This window comes from Ranitomeya variabilis, chromosome 2, assembly GCF_051348905.1.
Source record: "Ranitomeya variabilis isolate aRanVar5 chromosome 2, aRanVar5.hap1, whole genome shotgun sequence".
Taxonomy (NCBI): domain Eukaryota; kingdom Metazoa; phylum Chordata; class Amphibia; order Anura; family Dendrobatidae; genus Ranitomeya; species Ranitomeya variabilis.
The window spans coordinates 990620891-990641532 of NC_135233.1; the positions used below are offsets into that span (position 1 = coordinate 990620891).

The window sequence follows — 20642 nt, forward strand, 5'->3', positions numbered from 1 at the left end:
TTGAAGGGAGGATGGATGGGGTCATGTATCGTGAGATTTTGGCCAACAACCTCTTTCCCTCAGTAACAGCATTGATGATGGGTCGTGGGTGGGACTTCCAGCATGACAATGACCTGAAACACACAGCGACGACAACTAAGGAGTGACTTTGGTAAAAGCATTTCAAGGTCCTGGAGTGGCCTAGCCAGTCTCCAGATCTGAACCCAGTAGGAAATCTTTGGAGGGAGCTGAAACTGAATGTTCCCAGTGACGGCCCCCTGAAACCTGAATGATGTGGAGAAGATCTGTATGGAGAAGTAAGCCAAAATCCCTGCTGCAGTGTGTGCAAACTTGGTTAAAAACTACAGGAAACATCTGAACTCTGTTATTGCAGGTTTCTGTACCAAATATTAAGTTCTGTTTTGCTATTGTATCAAATACTTATTTTATGCAATGAAATTAATTGTGTAAAAATCATACAATGTGATTTTCTATATTTGTTTTTGTTAAAATTCTGTCTCTCACAGTTGAAGTGTACCGATGATAACAATTACAGACCTCTCCATTCCTTGTAGGAGGGAAAACTTGCAAAATCAGCAGTGTATCAAATACTTATTTTCCGGCGCCGAGCCCACATTTTTACTAGCACATGTCAGCTGTTTTGAACAGCTGACATGTGCCTCTTAACAGCCCCGGGTGGCATCGCGATCCACCCACGGCTGTTAACCCGTTAAATGCCGCTGTGAAACTCTCACAGCGGCATTTAACACGTGCTTCCGGTAATCCCGCCTATCGGCACCCGTGTCACATGACCGTGGGTCGCCAATGGGTTGGAATGACAACCAGAGGTCTCCAGCAGACCTCTATGGTTGTCACTGCCGGATTGCCCAGTGGTCAGCAATTCTGCTACATACAGGAGATCTGATCATCTCCTGTATGTAGCAGAGGCGATCGGGTTATGGCAGCTTCTAGTCTCCCATGGAGACTATTGAAGCATGCCAAAAGTTAAAAAAAAATTTTTTTAAAAAACATAAAAAAATAAAAAAAATATAAAAGTTAAAAGCACCCCCCTTTTGCTCCATTCAAAATAAAACAATAAAAAAATCAAACATACACATATTTGGTATCGCCGCGTTCAGAATCGCCCGATCTATCAATATGAAAAAATTATTAACCCGATCGCTAAACGGCGTAATGAGAAAAAAGTCAAAATGCCCGAATTACGTTGTGAATAACTTGTGTCCCTGTCCAAATATTTCTGGGTGTAACTGTAATTATGACGCTGTGTTCTCGCTATTATATTGTATGGAGTTTAGGTGCACTCAGTGCATTCCGTGTAATGTATTCTTCTTGGTTTAGATTGCAGTTGAGGTTACACAGTCCTTTGTGGAATATGTGAAGACGCAGCCCATTGTATTCGAGGTGTTTGGACATTACCAGCAACACCCATTCCCACCATTGTGCAAAGATGTACTGAGGTAACAAACGAGTATTCATATTCCAAACATTGCCTGCAGTGGTAATGAAAAGTACACTTTGGACTACACTTACAGGGCTTGTTGACACAGGGCATTTTTGCATTGTTTTGTTCCTTGTGTTTTTGCGGCAGAAGAAAATGCAGCATTTTACAGTATGGGCAAAGTGAGTGATATATCAGAAATCTCCTGCACATGCTGCTTATTTATTCCTTGCAGAGTTGAACGAAATTTTTTTTTACTGTCAAATCTGCATCATTTCAATTCTTTCATCATTTTTGCAGCATTTTTCACCTATTTAAATGAATGGGAACAAAACGCAAGTAAAAATACATAAAAGTAAAATTTCCAGCTTCTGGTAAAAAATATTATCTCAAAACTTTATTCCATACGAAAATGAAAAACTGTATCGAAGGCAGATGTGTACAAAAGCAATAAGTTTCAAACGTTTGTGTATGTTTGAAATACATCTCTTTTGTACATATCTGCTTTGGATACAGGTTTTCATTTTCGTATGGAATAAAGTTTAGAGATAATACTTTTTACCAGGTGCTGACAACTTTGCATGTTTTCCCTACTTACCGCACGAATGGTCGGATCGTGCTTTCGGTGCTGACTGGACTACTATTGGTGAGCTGGCAATTCCTCCTTTCCCAAAAATACATAAAAAGAGTCAAAAATTAGCGTATTTTGCGCAGCATTTTCCTGCCAATTCTCTAGTTTTTGCTGAAGAAAAATCTGCTGCAAATACCCAGATACAGTTATTATACCAACCTGTTACCACACCAGATACTGTTAGATTCCCACACTGTTATGCTTAGTTAGGGGCCTTAATGGGACCCCTTAGGCCCAGAACACAGTTTATCCTTTTTTCTTTTTGTGTGTTCCTTTAACATATCACAGGAGATAAAACCCGCTAAAAATGTCCTCTTATTTGTATTTGTGAGCTTTATAAAATAATAAAACCTAGAAATGAATGATAAAGGAAATATTCCTCCCGTGACTACTTGTAGAAATCCTGCAGAGAATACAGGGGTTAATCGGCTGCCGATTTGTTCAATTTTGGGCTTGAGAATAGTTAGCCATGGCTTTGTCCTACATTGGACAGGACAGAGGGGGGAGGCTCCTGCTGCAGCCAGTAGCTTTATGTAATGGTTTTCGTGGCTTCCAAAACGTTGCGTTCTAATCACGCAGTTAAATCAGCATGTGTTCAGTGAACCTTTCGGATTTACCGCATCTATTGAATGGCTATGGGTGAGATTAGCGTCTCTGCTGCAGATAATTGACATGCTGCGGCTCGTAAACCCGCACCGTGGGTGAATTTACACAGTGAATAGAAAGAACGTAGCGTTTTGGAAGCAGCGCGTCCAAGACGCTACTATTCCTGATCGTGGGCACGTTGTCTTACAGCCAGACACAAGATTTGTGGACTAGGAGGTGGGCAGAGCTGAACTGTGAAGACTTCTTTATATTTCTTATAAAGGTCTCAGATTCTCTATTTTTTGTCTCAGTTTCATGATAATATTGCCCGAAATAAAATCAAAAAAGGAAAGAGCTAATAACATTAAAATAATCTGTATTACTCTTTGTTGACCTTTCACAAATTATTTTTTTTATGTTCACAGCCCACTGCGTTCCTCCAGACGTCTTCTTCCTAGGGTCATGCCATTATCTAAACCAGGTAATTAAGCGGTTCTTTGTGTTACCAAAAATATGATAATAAAGTCAATTAAATTATACTCAACATTTATAACCAGCACATATTGTATAAGATTCTTATATGTTTTCTATCATGTTAGTTCCATTATTCAATTCAAAGTGTAAAAGTATAACTGTGACACTGCTTTATTCATGTACTAGGCTCCGTTCACACTAGCGTGCTGAATTGTATTTAGAATGGAGCCCGTCACTGCTATGACACATCTGTTTTCCAACTGACCTAAATTGTCATTGAGATTTTTAAAGGCTGGATTTCCAGATGTAGGGATGACTCCTCTGTGTTATATTAGGATATTCTTTTCATTTGATTCTATATTCTATAAAATAATGCCGAAGACATAAGGAAAAATAGTAAAGTCAGAAAAAAGCAACTATGATTTTGAAACCCTGTAAGGACATTACGCAGTTCCTAGTATTTATCAGGTTATTATATCAGCATGGAACATATTCAAGTTAAAGAATGAAGTTGATTGTGGTTTTACCCTACAAAATGATTGTGCCCATTGTGGAGCGCCACTCCTCTGCGCTCACTACTGTGGTCTCCACCAATCTCAAGGGGTCAATATCCAAAGGGGCTGCTGGATGAGTGGCTGCCGTGGCCAAGTGGTGCCGCCTCTGGATGCTGATACCCTAAGAGACTAAGGAGGAACACAGTAGCGAGTGTGGATGAGTGCTGACAGTCCGAGAGCAGAGGATTTTTTTACCCTCCCTGGGCCCATTGACAATAATTTTACCCCTTTAACTATATTCATACATATCCCAGTCACTTCATGTAAAATGTAGGAATGTTAGACCACGTGCATACTTTGAGTATTTGGTCAGGATTTTACATCAGTACGGTATTTATAAGCCAAAACCAGCAGTGGGTGATAAAAACTGATGTGGTGACGTATTTCTATTATACTTTTCCTCTGATTGTTCCACTCCTAGTTTTGGCTTACAAATACTGAGGTTAAATACTGACCACTTACTCAACTTGTGCACTTCGTGTTAGACTCTAAGGCTTAGGCCTTTTTCGCACTTCCATCTTTGTAGTCCCGTTGTTTTTTGAGAAAATAGGATCCTGCAAAAAGATTAGCAGGATCCTGCATTTTCTCATAGACTTGTATTAGCGACGTATCGCGACGGATGGCCACACGTTTCGTCCGTCGTGCACTGGATCCTGCGGAATTTGACAGCCCGTCTTTTCCAAAAAAAACTTCCATGAAACGTTTTTTTGTCTGCAGTGGAAAAACGTTCCCCGACACCTCCTGCCCCATACGTCTAGCTAATAAGGAGCATGAAAAAGGGTAATGTGTGCAAGAGGGCATACAACATCAGTGCTTCAAACACAGGCCCATCGGTAATCTTGTAGACCTTCTATAATCCTTATACAAGTGTGTGACCTCACTAGGATATCCTCTTTCCATATACCACATTATGGACATCATATAATGAGGTCCCCCTGAGGACCCCAGAGCAGTGATACAATACAGCAGTAGGAAAATATTACAGGCCCTAATAGCAGTCATTTATGTAAATGTTATATTTTTATCTAACCCACACATCCTTTTTTTTTTGCTTTCTTTACTCTCACTATTTACTAATCTAACTACAATCTACCATCTACGTCTATGGCTCCTTTGAATGCAACCCTACTGGGTGCTCTCCTAGGCTTGCACACACCATTTCTTCCTCCTTCATTACACTCTACTTTCCATATGCTGAGCTCGATGGTCCCTATACTTTCTGCAGAGGAGGAGAATCTAGGCAGCTGTATTGTAAACTCAGTTAAGGGACCAACACATCATGGGCCTCCAATGCTAAGGATGGCTGGCGCAGTGATGAAGGCCCAGAAACATGGTGCGTTTGGATCCTCCTAAGGTTAATAACTGTGTGCTCTCTAGCATTGTGATCTCTGTAGCATGTGCAGCGTGCTTTTCACCACTATACTATGTAAGCTTTATGCTGGGTGCTCCTCTAACCTCTAGATCAGGTTTCCTGACTCCCAACCTATAGGATTGCAACACTTGGTATTTAGAACTGCATCTGTATCTTTATGCCAATGACTTGCTGTATGTAAAAAACAAAAATGGATATACGGTATTTAACTCCTGCTGATCTAGTATCAACTCCCTCTTGCTTATTGATCTGACTGCTGCGGTGTCGTTATTAGTAATTGACCAGCTCAAAGCTCTTCTGATGGCTATGTCTATATCATGTCTGAGTCCATTGATTGCAGCTATGTGAACAATGACTAGGGGCAGATGCGCAGAGGCAGTGCTGGTCGGAAGAACAGCTGATTTCCCCTTTAGCAAAATATTACATTTAAAGATGATTTCTCACAAAAATTTTGGGGAGACTGCTGCTGCAATTTTTGATACATGTTGTTTTTTTTAAACCAAAGCTAGAAAAGTCCTATTATTTCCCATTTCTTCTTTATTTGAGTAAAAAAAATACACTGAAACTATCATTGCGTTATTCCAAAAGTTGCTGTATGTGAAACCCACCTTACCATCCGTTAAAATAAAAATTATAGATTGAAAAAAATATTATTAATTGTGAAATAAGCGACTCATGTTGTCATACGTAGAAAAATAGGTGACATTTGTCATTTCAACATTCTTGTCTATAGTACAAAATGCAGTAAAGGAGAGTTTGATGAAACAAGATTTATCTATATCTCCGTGTGGCTGAATTCTAAGTTTGATTAGAAGAGAAATGTGAAATACTCCATGGAGCCATGGGGTCAAAGGAGTAACGTTTCTCCTTGTGCAGAGTGACAAGCCAAACCTGGCAGAGTGAGGAGACTTTTAAGCCACACATGCTTCTCTGGGAAATGAAAATGCAAATTGACTTTTCAGAGAGGAAGATCACTAGAACTCTAGCGCCACCTATTGGAAGCAGCTATCTTAAAAGTCAATATCGACTTTTTAACAAGCCTTGCAATATGACTTAGGATAAAAGCCAAACCAAAATTTAAATTCAAGCATTTTTGCCAGAGGCCTATCTTTAAACTCCTCAACTCTGGTGCAAAATCTGATACAGATCATCTTGATAGAGGGAACTTGCCACCCTTCCTTTACCTGGGTCCAAATATTCCTGCTAACATGTGCAAACTTTGCATCACTGACTACAGAAAAAAAAACATGGCAGATTTCACTGATTTGGGTACCATTGGACTTAACTATAAATAATATTTTTGTTCCTTATTGGCAAACATTGATATAAAGTTTAGTATACTCATGTATATAAAGATGCACATTGAATCATTACATTCTCATGGCGGGCATCGTCATCAATATAAGGATCCTATATGTGTGTAACAGAGAAAAGTAAATACATAGTGGAATATCATACAATGAATATACATATATAAGACACAAAAAAACTCTATACTCCATAAAACTGGAGGAAACACACTTAAAAAACAACACATCATCAAGCACAAAAATGGTATGGTTGAGTAATAACACTCGCCCAAAATAAGGGCGCCCCGGCCAAAATATTGCCCATTAGTACACAGAAGGATCTGATAGTAAGTACTGAATGAGAAAAATAATACTACAAAATAATATAAATTGTCAAAGTGCAAGGATTAAGCTCAAAAGAGATAAATATGATTCACAAAATGCACAAAAATGTAAAGTGCAAGGCAAAATTCCTATGTGCAAGTACAACATCAAAGACCATGTAATGAGTCAGTGCAAATCAAGAACCTGGAAAATTCTGGAGAAACAGAAATATTGAAAAACCCACTTGTTTCGCTGCTGGTGTCAGCTTCCTCAGGGAATCTTTGTGATGAACATGCATGTTACTGAAATTTCAAGTCATGTGTAATCTTAATCTGCATTGTGTAATCTCTCATGTGTTCTGCTCGCGATTCTGGGTACTTTTTTTCAAAATTTTCTGCTTCCTTGCATAGTATTGCATGCACCGTGCTCTGTTGGTTTTATTTATTTTATTTACATATGCATAGATAATCACATAGAATACAGTGTATACCTGTGTCACCTATCTACATAACATTCCCTATAAAGATTTTTCATTTGCAGATTAATTTACAGATATGACAGTAATGCTCCCTTAACTATATACGGTACATCTGATAGATTATCAAAGCTTCACTCACCAAACACCAGTGATATAAGTGATGTCCACACATCATTAGCTATTAGTCAATAAATATTTGTATGCATTTTTTCTAGTTCCTGCCACCAAGTTAACAAGACAGCGTGTTCCCAGTACTGGTCAATGTCACTGCAAGTATGACTTGATGTCCTTCTTCCAAATCTGTGAACTTGAAGCAAATGGAGAGTAAGTATCTAATCATGCCTAGTTTATATGCAATGGATCCGATTCACTATTGCATTTGCACATTTTTATCTAGTTTTTGGTGTTTTTAGCCTGTGTTATTTGCAACAAATTCTTCTTTATTTATTTTTATTTTATTTGTGCTTGTTTGAGCTACTTGTTTTCCAGAAGATTGTGGCCGATTCATCAATTGCAACTTTTGATTAAGTTGTAAAATTCTTTGCACAAATTTTTGCTGCAATTTTGGTGACATTTTAGCAGAATTTGCATTTTTTATTAAAAAGCACAGGAAGGTGAAAAGGCAAAAACAAAGAGCATTTTGATTTTGCACAAAACACATGAACCACATGCTCCATTTTGAAGAATTTAGCACAAAAGATATCAACGAATACCACAAGACAAAAGAAAAAAAAGTGACGAAAAAATATGCGAAATGATGAATTGGGTTCATCATTTTATTGAGTAATATTACAATGAATACGGTTTCATTGTATTGTGTTAACTTTGTAAATACAATTAATCACTGCTGTATAATGCTGAACTCTCTGAGTTTTGGGGAAGGCAGCAGTGGCCAGAGATATCACTTTCCATCACTTTCACACTCGGTACAGAAAACTGATTTTACTCTGCTCAAATATGTCAGGCAATACCTAAGCAAAGTAATTCACAGCTCTTGGCCAGAACACATCACTGGGATGATTTGCTATAGTGGCTTGCGAAATTGTTCACCCCTTGGCTTTTTACCTATTTCATTACATTAAAACCGGTGTTTAAATATTTTTGTAATCTGATTTGTGTGTGATGCATCAGCACTAAATAGTCTAAGTTGGTGAAGTGAAGTGAGAATAGTATAGGCATAAATTAAATTTATGAAATCAAGTAACTGGCATGTGCATATAAACTCACACCTTTTGCTATAAAGTCTCTAAAAATAGATGGTGCAAGCAATTACCTTCATAACTCACATGGTTACTGAAAGGAAGTCCCCCTGTGTGCAATCTAAGTGTCACATGTCTGTCAGTATATATACACCTTTTCTGAAAAGCCCCAGAGTCTGCAACACCATTAAGCAAGAGGCACCACTAACCAAACACCATCATGAAGACCAAGGAGATCTCCAAACAAGTCAGGGACAAAGTTGTTGAGAAGTACAAATCAGAGTTGGGTTCTAAAAAATATCTCAATCCGTGATGATCACCCGGAGCACCATCAAATCTATTATCATCAAATGGAAAGAACATGATACCACAACAAACCTGCCAAAAGAGGGCCACCTACCAAAACTCTCAGCCCCGGCAAGGAGAGCATTAATTAGAGAGGCAGCACAAGACCAAAGGTAACCCTGAAGGAGCTGTAGAGTTCCCAAGCAGAGACTGGAATATCTGTCCATAGAGGTGGCCTTTATAGAAGAGTGGGCAGAAAAAATCCTCTACTTACACACGAAAAATTGTAAGGCTCATTTTGAGTTTGCCAAAAGACATGTGGGAGACTCCCCAAATGTATGGATGAAAGTGTTGTGGTCAGATGAGACCAAAATTTAACCTTTTAACCATTAAGGTAAACGCTATATCTGGCGTCAAACAAACAGAGCTCATCACGCTAAGAACACCTTCCCCACATGGTGGTGGCAGCATCATACTGTGGAGATATTTTTCGGCAGCAGGGACAGGGACAATGGTCTGAGTTGAGGGGAAGATGGATGGTGCAAAATACAGGGATATTCTTGAGCAAAACCTGTTTCAGTCTGTCAGTGATTTGAGACTGGGACAGAAGTTCACCTTCCAACAAGACAATGACCCAAAGCATACTGCTAAAGCAACACTTAAGGGGTTTAAGGGGAAACGTGTAAATGTTCGGCGTGGCCTCGTCAAAGCCCAGAGCTTAATCCAATTGAGAATCTGTGGTCAGACTTGAAGATTGCTGTTCACCAGAGGAAACCATCTAACTTCATGGCGCTGGAGCAGTTTTGCCTTGAGAAATGAGCAAAAATACCAGTGGTAAGATGTGGAAAGCTGTTAGAGACTTATCCAAAGCAGCTTACAGCTGTAATTACTGTAAAAGGAGGCTCTACAGAGTACTGACTTTAGGGGTGAACAGCTATGCATACTGAAGTTTTCAGAAATGTTGCCCTATTTCTTGTTTTCTTCACAATAAAAAAAAATCATAAATGTTCACAATTGTAGGCATGTCTTTTGCATTAACTGACGCAACCCCAGTGAAATTCCAGGTTGTGAGGTATCAAAAATGCCAAGAGTGCGTATGTGCGTGTGTGGGGGAGGGGTTGAATACTTTCGCAAGTCACTGTATATCTATCTACTTTTCTCTGTAAAAACTTCTTTAATCTCTCTGTTTTTCCCAGCCTTCTTTTTTCTTTCTCCCCTCTTACCTATTTTATGTTTTTTCCTCTCCCTCCCTCTTTCCTTCCTTTCCTGCTTTCTTCATCCCACTCTCCCTTCTTGTTTTTTTTTTACTCCCTTTCTTCCCTCTTTCCTTTCTTTCTCCTTTTCCTCTTTTACTCTCCTTTCATCCTCATTTCCTTACTTCCATCCTCCCTCCCTTTTTCATTAATTACTTCCCTCTTCTCCTTCCTTCCTACCTCCTTCTCTTTCTTTCTTCCTTCCACTTTGCTTCCTTCTCTTTTTCACTACCTGCCTTCTTTTTTTCTACTTCCTTAATTCCTTCTATTCTCGTGCTTTCTTAACTCTTCTCTTTTACGTTCTCATTCCCCATCCTTCCTCTATCCTTTCTTTGCCTCATTCCTCCCTCCTTTTCTTTTCCGGTGGTGGTGACGCTGGTGTGTGTTATATGAAGATGAATATGTAAAGTGTATGGGGATGGGCAATTGTAGTAGCAATCATTCATCGCCATATAGTTTGCACATGCGAATGATTGCTGCATTATAGATGTTAGCATAACAAGTGCAAATCAACATGCTATATCAAGAATCTGCATGTATTATAGTAGCAGATTATAAGGTGCAAGGTCCATTCTAGTAAATTTAGTATTACATATCATATGTGGTTTGCATTCTCTGTTACAGCTATATACCTGTGGCAGTAGATCATGGAACGGGTTTACCCTGTCATGGCACCTTCCTTCTCCATCAGGTAACCTCTTCCTCTGTCGTTTAATTCTTTGGCATAATAACGCTCTAGTTTTAACCCCTTGATGCCTGCCAATATGTCTGAAAAATTAAAGAACAGTGCCCCCTGACAGGCAAAAATGTAGCAGGTGTCAGCTGTATTTTATAGCTGACACACTGCTGCATCGGCCATGATCAGCGTTAGCACTGACCGTGGGCTTTAAACCCCATAGATGCTTCTGTCAATAGATACGGAGGCATCCAGATGGTTAACAGAGGGTGGGCTCCCACATTACCCCCGCTGGCGTCCCACAAGCATGATCGTGTGGTTCCAATAATTTCCACAGCAACCCGAGGCCAAGGAACGGCTGCAGGGTCTGACAACTATGGTGACTTGTTAGGAGGTTAGCAACAATTTGGTGGGAAAAAATAATTTTTCATTCCATTTATTCTCCATTGCTTAAATTCCTGTGACGCACCTGAAAGGTTAACAAGGCTCCTGATGGCAATTCTAAATACTTTGAGCAGTGGTGTCTTTAAAATGGTGTCACTTTTGCGTGTTTTCCAATTTATAGACCCCAAAAAAGTCACTTCAAAATTAAATAAATCCCTAAATTATTGTAAATTTTCATTAAATAAATGAAAAATTGCTTCTAAACTTTTAACCCTGCTAACATCCTAACAAAATAAAAGGACATTTGAAAAATGATGCTGGCGTACAGATGTAGCTAAGTGTACCATAGCACAGATAACACAACAGTGGGATATCACGGAACAAAAAAGTGTTATTTGACACCTCACATCAGTCAATGACTTATGCAAAGTTAGTTTATTTTAATCCTCTTAAAGGTGAACAGTGCTTTTATTTTATTCCAGTTGCTCCTCTGAATCTTCTCTTTTTGTTTTTTTGTTTTTAAATCGACCATACAGTTCCAGAGATATGGGTCTTTTTATTTAGTGCTTTACTAAAGGGGCGTGGCTCCCAGGGTAATTATGCAGAGCGGCCTATAGACACACCCCCATAAATATATTGAGCCACACCCTCTTAATAAAGACCATAAAAATTAGCACTGAATAAAAAGGTCCATAGCTTTGAAACTGCATTGCGGATTTAAGAAAAACAAAAAGGGAATACTCAGGGAATAAAATAAGAGCAAAAACTGGACTCTTATGACCTGGTGACAGGTCCTCTTTAAATGAGATAACCTTCTGTGACAAGTGTCTGTCAAGTTCGACATGTCTCTATGGTAAATGTTATTTATTAACTTTTTTATGTACAATGGCATATAAAAGTTTGGGCACCCCTGGTCAAAATTATTGTTATTGTGAACAGTTAAGCAAGTTGAAGATGAAAATGATCTCTAAAAGGCCTAAAGTTAAAGACAACACATTTCGCTTCCTATTTTAGGCAAGAAAAAAAATATTGTCCATTTTTCATTTTAAAAACTACAAAAAGGAAAATGGGCCGATGCAAAAGTTTGGGCACCCTTGGAGATTTGTGTGATCAGATAACTTTCACTAAGGTTTCAGAACTTAATTAGCCTGTTAGGGTTATGGCTTGTTCAGTATCATCATTAGGAAAGGCCAGGTGATGCAAATTTCCCAGCTTTATAAAAACATAGACTCCTCTAACCTTGTGCCAAGGGTTCTTCTAAGCAGCCGCCTAGCACTCTGAAAATGAAAATAGTGGAGGCCCACAAAGCAGGAGTAGGCTATAAGAAGATAGCAAAGTGTTCTCAAGTTGTCCTTTCCTCAGTTCGAAATGTAATTAAGAAATGGCAATTAACAGGAACAGTGGAGGTCAAAATAAGGTCTGGAAGACTAAGCAAAATTTCAGCTGCTCATAGGATTGCTAGGAGACAAATCAGAATATCAGCTTGACTGCAAAACACCTTCAGAAAGATTTAGCAGACTTTGGAGTTGTGGTACATTGTTATACTGTTCAGAGTCATCTGCACAAATATGGCCTTCATGGATGAGTCATCAGAAGAAAATCTCTCCTGCATCCTCACCATAAAATTCAGCATTAGAAGTATGCAAAAGAACATATAAACAAGCCTGATGCATTTTGGAACCAATCCTGTGGACCGATGATATTAAAATCGACCGCTATGGCCATAATGATCAAAGGTATGTGTTGAGAAAAAAGGACACTGAATTACAGGAAAAGAATATCTTGCCAATCATTAAGCATGGGGGTGGGTCAATCATGCTTTGGGGTTGTGTTGCAACCAATGTCATGGGGAACATTTCATGGGTAGAGGAAAGAATGGGTTAAATGAAATTTCAACAAATTCTTGATGCTAACATAACACTATCTGTAAAAAAGCTGATATTGAAAAGAGGATGGCTTCTCTAAATGGATAATGATCCTAAACACACGTCAAAATCCACAATAGACTACATCAAAAGGCGCAAGCTGAAGGTTTTACAATGGCCCTCACAGTCCCATGATCTGAGCATCATTGAAAATTTGTGGCTAAACCTCAAAATAGCAGTGCATGCAAGACGACCCAGGAATGTCATAGAACTAGAAACATTTTCTAAGGAAAAATGGATGAAAATCCCTCAAACAAGAATTAAAAGACTCTTGACTGGCTTCAAAAAGCTTTTACGAGCAGTGATACTCTCAAAAGGAAGTACTACCAGGAACTAACCATGTATAATTTTTATCGTTAGGTCTATTAGAGATCATTTCATCTTCAACTTGCTTAACTGTTCACAATAACAGTAATTTTGACCAGGGGTGCTCAAACTCTTACATGCCACTGTAGTATAAATATCTAGTCTTAGGATATAAACATTAAATGTTTGAAAATTACTAATTTTTCCAAATTGTCATCCAACATCTGGTATTTTTCTAAAAAAGCAACATCTATTGACCTAAATTTACAACTAACAAGGTACAATGTGTCATGAAAAACAAATAAACTCAGAATCACTGAGAGATGTTCCAGATTTATTACTACGGTACAGAAAGTGACAATGGTCAGATTTGAAGAATTAGGCCTGGTCAGTAAGGGATTAAATCTTTCTGATCAATAATGTTTTCCACACAGGGCATTCAAAGACGTATCTCTGTGACTCTTGTTCATGAAGCAGGGGCTGAGCTGAAATGGCTGGAGGTGCGGGAACTAGTAGTTGGTACGTGTCTTCTTTCTCATCCTGAAACTTTCAAGATGTCTGCTTACTGTCAGTGAAATTTTTAATGCTTGTTTGAGAGGCTGAAAACCTGTAATTACCTGCATATCCGGTCCAAAGCAAATTCGAGTATGCTGAATGAGCTGTGCACCCGGGAATCAGAGCAGTAACATCACAGATTTCCAGCTCCTGAAAGTGATTAAAGGATATCAGCAGCTTTGGGGTCAATTTTGCTTATTTATAGACATGCATTTGGAGCAATAATTTTTTCAGTTTAGTTTTATTAAAAATTTTGCACTGTTTGCCTGTTATAGTATCTGTGTGGTATTATGTATTGCTGGTTGAAGAATGAGTTAAAGGGGTTGTTTAGGTTTAGCACGAAAGTCTGTAGTCACTCTATGTGACTGCAGACTTGTGAATATTCACAGTGTGCTCCGTAGGTTTTCTCCAGTGTTGGGAGCGGGTGGTCATGTGACAGCAATTATGCGATATGCATTCTTCCAGCTACATTTTAACTATACGTGCACAGCTTCACTCAGTTCACTTGCATTGAGAAAGGACGCACATGTCTAGTCAGAATGTGGCCGGGAGTATTCATATTGCAGACTTGGGGTCACATGATCGCTCTCGACACCGGAGAATCATGACCATGACGCTGTGAGGATTTACAAGTCTGCAGTCATATATAGTGACTCCAGTCTTTAATGCCAAACCTGGACAACCCCTTTAACTAAGAAACCATCAGTGAGCTCGTTCTGAAGGGGAGTTTGCACTTCTTTTATGTCTTTTTCTGAGCTTCTCTCGGTTAATTTATGACCAAATTAAACTTCCGCCCCCCTGTAATGTGGTCCATGCTCATAAGTCACACAGGGGAACTCAATAAAAGACAGATACAAACTCGCCATCAGAATGGGCTGACTGCTGATTTCTTAGTTAATCTCATATTGCAGCGATCAATGAGCAGAGAAACAACCAGCCTAAAACGCCAAACAAAAAATTTTTAGGAAACCCATTCGCTAAAAAATAAGTTTTAGGAAAAATACATGCATTCAAAGCACCACTCCAGTGTTTTATTATTACAATGATGGAGTGGTGTCTCTAATCTAAATTCCCTGCCCCTAGTCTTATACTCATATGCTGCCATCTTCACCTTCTATCAGCCCCTCTCCAGTCGGTCTGCAGCAGTGTGTGACCTGCTGGTTCACTCCGGTGTTTGCTGGGTCACTGGACAGAATATGTATCCACTATGATCTATCACATGTCCATGTCCTTTTGCAGTCTGTTTATCAGTTAAAAAAGCATGGAGATCGTTTTTCATCCAAAATGTGTATTAAAATCACCCATATAAGTCTACCATGCCATACATGCCATGGCATACTATGCCATCCATGTACAATCCATGTGCTGTCCATTTTTAGCATTGCAATGAGAAGAACTGTTGTTACTTTTTTTTGTATATGAGAAAAACACTGATGGTAAAAATGGTAAAAACTGATCAAACACTAATGAAAACCTGAACCCACAACAATGATTAAGATCAGTCTTTTTTTCCCCAAGTATAAGGGTGAATTCGCACATGTAGTTATTTTGGTGCCAAGCACATGGATCTTTCAGGTTCCTATTTAGATGAAAAGAACAGTGATCGAACCCTGCCATGTGTGAACGTACCTTGGCACATCTTTCACTTTCATGTTTATAATGTGGAATATGATTCCAAAACCAAAATCTCATCTTGTCATTTCAGGAAGGATCCGGAATACTCCAGAGGCTGATGAGTCTCTGATTGACCCAAACATCTTGTCCCTGAACATTTTATCTGCAGGCTATCGTCCCCCAGAGGGGGGTGACAGGTAAGTGTTCTTGTGGGTATTAGTGGGGTGCATAAGATTGGAATCTCATTGGCTTATAGGAGAAGAGCTAGAATGGTTCAGCTACAAAGCTTTGCTTGCCTCCTACTCTGCTTTTGACCCTTTCATCAAGCATGAAACAGAGGAACTTTAGCATGAGCTTCCCCATACCCTAACCCAGTTTTCCTTTCTAGCTCACATATCTTCAAATCCCAACCACAACATTTCTGGACTCATATCATCATCCTTGTACTTTTTCAAATAAGCATAATATTTAGATCCACCTCTTCCACCAGTAATCCCAATCATTCCATGCCCTCTTCACACCCTACCCTCTATCATACTAAGTTCTTTTCACCATACGTGTCAAACTTTTTTCTTACATGCCATCTGCAAATGCCTAGGTTGTCCATTTGACTCCTTCCACCCGTCACATTATTACCATTTGAGACTATAATCTCGTTATAACACATATCTCCTTCTAACCCACATTTATTAGTTTTCACAAAGTCCCCCTCCTAGCACCCCCGATGTCACTACTACACTGCCCTTTATGATTGAGGTTGATAACCGATTCCAGGCAAGAACTGCTTTAGTAGAGCTCTACTTACTAACACCTTGTCCATTGATATGCAGACCTCTGAATGAATGTGTTGGGATACATTGGGGCTGATGATTCCCGTTCCCCTGATGCCGGCACTAACGTCTCATTATTTGTATTTCAGGCAGTTTCTTGATTCTGACACACCTAGGTATTTTATTTTTTATCATTCCTCAACCCAGCTACCTATCTTTTCCTTCTTCCCTTTCATGCTACCATTTCCACCACCTGTTGTGTTCCTTCTCCTTTTCTGCTTTCCATTTAAAGTTTCTACAATAATTGTCTTAGTATTTATCCACTGGGGCTTTGCTATTCCTATCATCCCTATTGACAGTGTTCTCTACCCTTCATTGCCAACCTTCTCCTTAAACCTGCTCCTGGTCTTCAGCCCATGCCATTCCCTAATAGTGGCACACTTTGTACAATATACACCCAGTAATGCATGGAGGAAGAGAATCCTAAGATTACAGTTTGGTGCCTGTGGAGTATGGTGTATTTAACTCACAGTCATGAAGCTAGAGACAATATAGAGGGCATCTGTTCAAAAACTGCCCAACATAATCAAAGAAAGTCATTAAAGACACTTTTGTAGTAAGCACTTTCTCAAACACCCATATACAGTATATAACCATGTTAGGAAAGCAAAACGGAATAACAATACTGTCAGATGACAAATATGAACTAATAAAAAATATAATGAAAACTGTACTGATATGTGTTACTTCATATATGGATACCATAATAGTCATCAAAAATCCACTAGGGATCCTTTTTAGAGGAGTGAAAATAGAGAACATTATACAACAAAGGAGATGGCGTACTGTATGTGTTGGGAGATGTGTATTAATGGAACACTATCAAACATGCGGTATTGAGATACTTCTGAGGAAGGTAGATAACATGATAAGCATATCCCTGCACAGTCCGTAATACTAGTAGACTATTCCCTACCTTACTGCTGAGGTTGGCACCCTAATGTTAAATCGAAAATGGGGCCCTCTCCTCAATGGTTCTGGAGCGCCCACCAGGGGCGTGGGGTACTCGGGTCAGGTCCGACGGTTCTTCATGAGTTGTCACAGCAGCAGTGACCTGGTCCGTGGCCCTGGTCATCCAATAAAATTGAGATGAAAGGGGAATAAAGTTTATAGGGGATTAGTTTGTGACGCCACCAGTGGTGCTTGGCAATAGGGAAATGGTCCGACGCTCCGGTTCAGGTCCACTGGGGCAGTTGGTGATGCAGCAGAGATGTTACAGCTCTCCACGGGTAGAACTAGGCCCCAGGGCAGTTAAAGAGTTAAAGTCAATGATGGTGAATGTTGTAGTGCAGGGCAGGTGACGCAGTAAATAATTCTGAGGACACAGCAGGGCGCAGTTTCCACACTTTACTCACAGTTCTTATATGCAGTCCCCAGCCGGTTGCTTTGCCCTCCGTGTCTGTGGCCCAGCCAGCTCTCAGGTAATTTGGGGTTCACTTTCCCAAGACTACCTTTCTTATGTTCCTTCCCTGGCCGTCTCTCTGTGCTGGCTTCTCCCTCCTGCCCTGCACCTCACACACAGTGTCCCAAGCCAGCAGCCTTGGATCCTGTCGGGTGACTTCCTCCTGGTCCCCTTGATCCTATGTGGCTGCCTTTTCGGCGAATGTGTGTGGATGTGGCTGTGGCTCATACAGATACCACAGCCTCCGGCTTGCTAGTCTTGCAGTTCTCCACTAGTCTGGGGGCCGTTCCCCCACTGAGACCTGGTACTTCCACCTGACTACGGTCGGTGTGGATTCGGGCGCCAGGGTGGATTCCTCACTTCCCTGGCCCCTAGGACCCCTTTCTTCCTTCTCTCAGGAGCTTCCCTCTCCACGTCTGCTCTCCTCAACTCCTCCTCACCAACGTCTCACTAACTCATTAACTAACTGCTCCCTTTAATTGTAATTTTCTCCACCGAAAAAATACATACAATGAGATACGGCCTTCCCAAAACCCTGTCTGATGACAAATGCACACTTAGCAGGATGCAGCAGGCCTCCACTGATAAAGGCTAGGAGCGGCACAAGTGCAAACTACTTGATAAAAACAACCACCCCCACCCTCCAAACATTGCAGGGGTTGGCTGCCTAGTAGAAAAAATGCACATTGATATAACTCACATAGGACGCCAGTCACACTGATAAGTGTGGTGCACAGTGTCTGGTATGCAACCTATTAATGACGCCCCTTGTATTAACAGGTGGGCTGCCCAGCACTATAATATGCAGCACACAGTGACAGACGCCCCAGAAAAACCTAACCACCATAAAGAGGCCTGGCCACATCCTGCAAAAAAGGATATGATATAGTGCAAAAAAATGTATGCATATGATAAACACATACACTATATGAGGTATTGGTTTAATATTTTGGCCAAAATAAAGTAAGCCCGCAACCCAACGTCAAGGGTCCTCATAATATTGCGGGTCCTACCACTAATATCAAAAAACAGCTAACATAGAAAAAACTCAGAAAAAATACATACAATGAGATACGGCCTTCCCAAAACCCTGTCTGATGACAAATGCACACTTAGCAGGATGCAGCAGGCCTCCACTGATAAAGGCTAGGAGCGGCACAAGTGCAAACTACTTGCTAAAAACAACCACCCCCACCCTCCAAACATTGCAGGGGTTGGCTGCCTAGTAGAAAAAATGCACATTGATATAACTCACATAGGACGCCAGTCACACTGATAAGTGTGGTGCACAGTGTCTGGTATGCAACCTATTAATGACGCCCCTTGTATTAACAGGCGGGCTGCCCAGCACTATAATATGCAGCACACAGTGACAGACGCCCCAGAAAAACCTAACCAACATAAAGAGGCCTGGCCACATCCTGCAAAAAAGGATATGATATAGTGCAAAAAAATGTAAAAAAACCTTTCTCCACCCACACCCTCTACCTAGTTCCACCTCCAGCCTGAGATGGGGCCCTCCCTCAATAGGGTCTGCCCAGATCCCCTGGCCTGGAGTGGTGTAGTGTTGGATGCTAGTATGGGTCTTGGGTGGTGCCCCCTCCTTACCCGAGAGTGGAGTACCACACCTCTGGCTGAGGTGCAGTACCTCTGTGGCGACTGGACCCACAATTCTCTCTTGGTATCCCTGGTTTCTCCCTCCACAAAAAATGTGACTCAAGAATACAGAATTTGTGACCAACAAAATAGTTAGTCATCTATTCCTAAATAGTGTCCATAATTATTATCTTGTATACTCACTAAGAGGTTAAAACCTCCAATAACTGATAGAGGAGTCTGGTCTCTTCCAAAGTATGTAATCCAAAAAATCGTACCATGCCAACACATGTTTCAATATGTTTGTGTAAATCAGGAGACCAGTGGAGCCCGATCCACGTTATTTCATCTAGAGCAGTGATTTCCAAGCTCAAGTCCTCACAAAGCCCAACAGATTATGTTTTCAATATTTTCTTAATACTACACAGGCGATGGAATTACTATCAAAGCCTCAGAAATTGCCACAGGTTCTCTCACCTGTGCAATACTAAGGAAATCCTGAAACAAAATCTGTTAGGGGCCATGAGGACTGGAGTTCGGGAATCACTGATCTAGAGGTTAGCTTGATGTGCTGACATTCTGTGGAGGTCTTCCACTGTGTGACTTATCCAAATGGTGTGCGTTCGAGCACTAATATGCATGTCAAAAATAGAGAGGAGAGATGATGTCATCCCTGCCACATCTGGACAAGCCACTCTACAGGAGACCTGCATGGAGTGTAGGCACATCAAGCTAACCTCTGGGTGGAATAACATCTATGTGGATCTGGCCTCACTGATCTCATGATGATCCCAACCCATAGGGGGAAACGCATTAGTAAAATAAATATTATATTGGTTTCCACGCTTTCCAAGGGACCAAACTATAGGTTCTGAATAATTTGCTGCTCACTTCTTACTGGAAGTATTGACCACTTAATGAGATTACAAAATAATCATTATGGACACTGTTGTACTATTTTGGAATAGATGATTAACTATTTTATTGGTCACAATTTCTGTACTTTTGAGTTGGTGGAGGGACACCAAGTGAGAGTTGATCTGGAGTGGGGTTGCCATTTTTTATTCAACGTTTGTGTGCCCACCTCTGCGGTAAGGTAGGGAATTATCGGCTTATATTTGGGATATGTTTATCATGTAATCTGCCTTCCTCAGAAATTCTCTCTTCACTGCATATATGATAGTGTTACACTAATACACTACTCCCAATAGACAATCCCCCCTTCTCTTTTTATATGTATTCTATGTTTTTTCATTTTAGTTTTTTTTTAACCTTTAAAAGTGATCCCTGGTGAATTTTTGACAATTATAGAATCCATATATAGAGTGACATATGTCAGTATAGTTTTTCCTTTATCACTAGTAGTTCATGTCTCTGACTGACAGTATTGTTATTCTGTTTTGCTTGTCTGAAAAGATTATATATATGTTTACACACATATATATGTGTTTAAGTAAGGCAGTGAGTGTACT

The 20642-nt window shown here is 40.1% G+C and overlaps 1 protein-coding gene across 6 annotated transcripts in view; it reads left to right on the top strand.

The window, feature by feature from the left end:
• KIF1A (kinesin family member 1A) overlaps positions 1 to 20642 on the top strand; it is a 235892-nt gene that overhangs the window by 181668 nt on the left and 33582 nt on the right. For 4 of the 6 annotated variants that reach the window (XM_077291029.1, XM_077291030.1, XM_077291032.1 and 1 more), the window contains exons 31-37: positions 1339 to 1457; positions 3080 to 3135; positions 7361 to 7469; positions 10507 to 10573; positions 13608 to 13692; positions 15434 to 15539; positions 16262 to 16288. In XM_077291029.1, coding sequence (XP_077147144.1) covers positions 1339 to 1457; positions 3080 to 3135; positions 7361 to 7469; positions 10507 to 10573; positions 13608 to 13692; positions 15434 to 15539; positions 16262 to 16288 — 569 coding nt within the window. The remainder of the gene's footprint in view (positions 1 to 1338; positions 1458 to 3079; positions 3136 to 7360; positions 7470 to 10506; positions 10574 to 13607; positions 13693 to 15433; positions 15540 to 16261; positions 16289 to 20642) is intronic. The other 2 variants (XM_077291031.1, XM_077291034.1) reach the window with 1 other exon arrangement.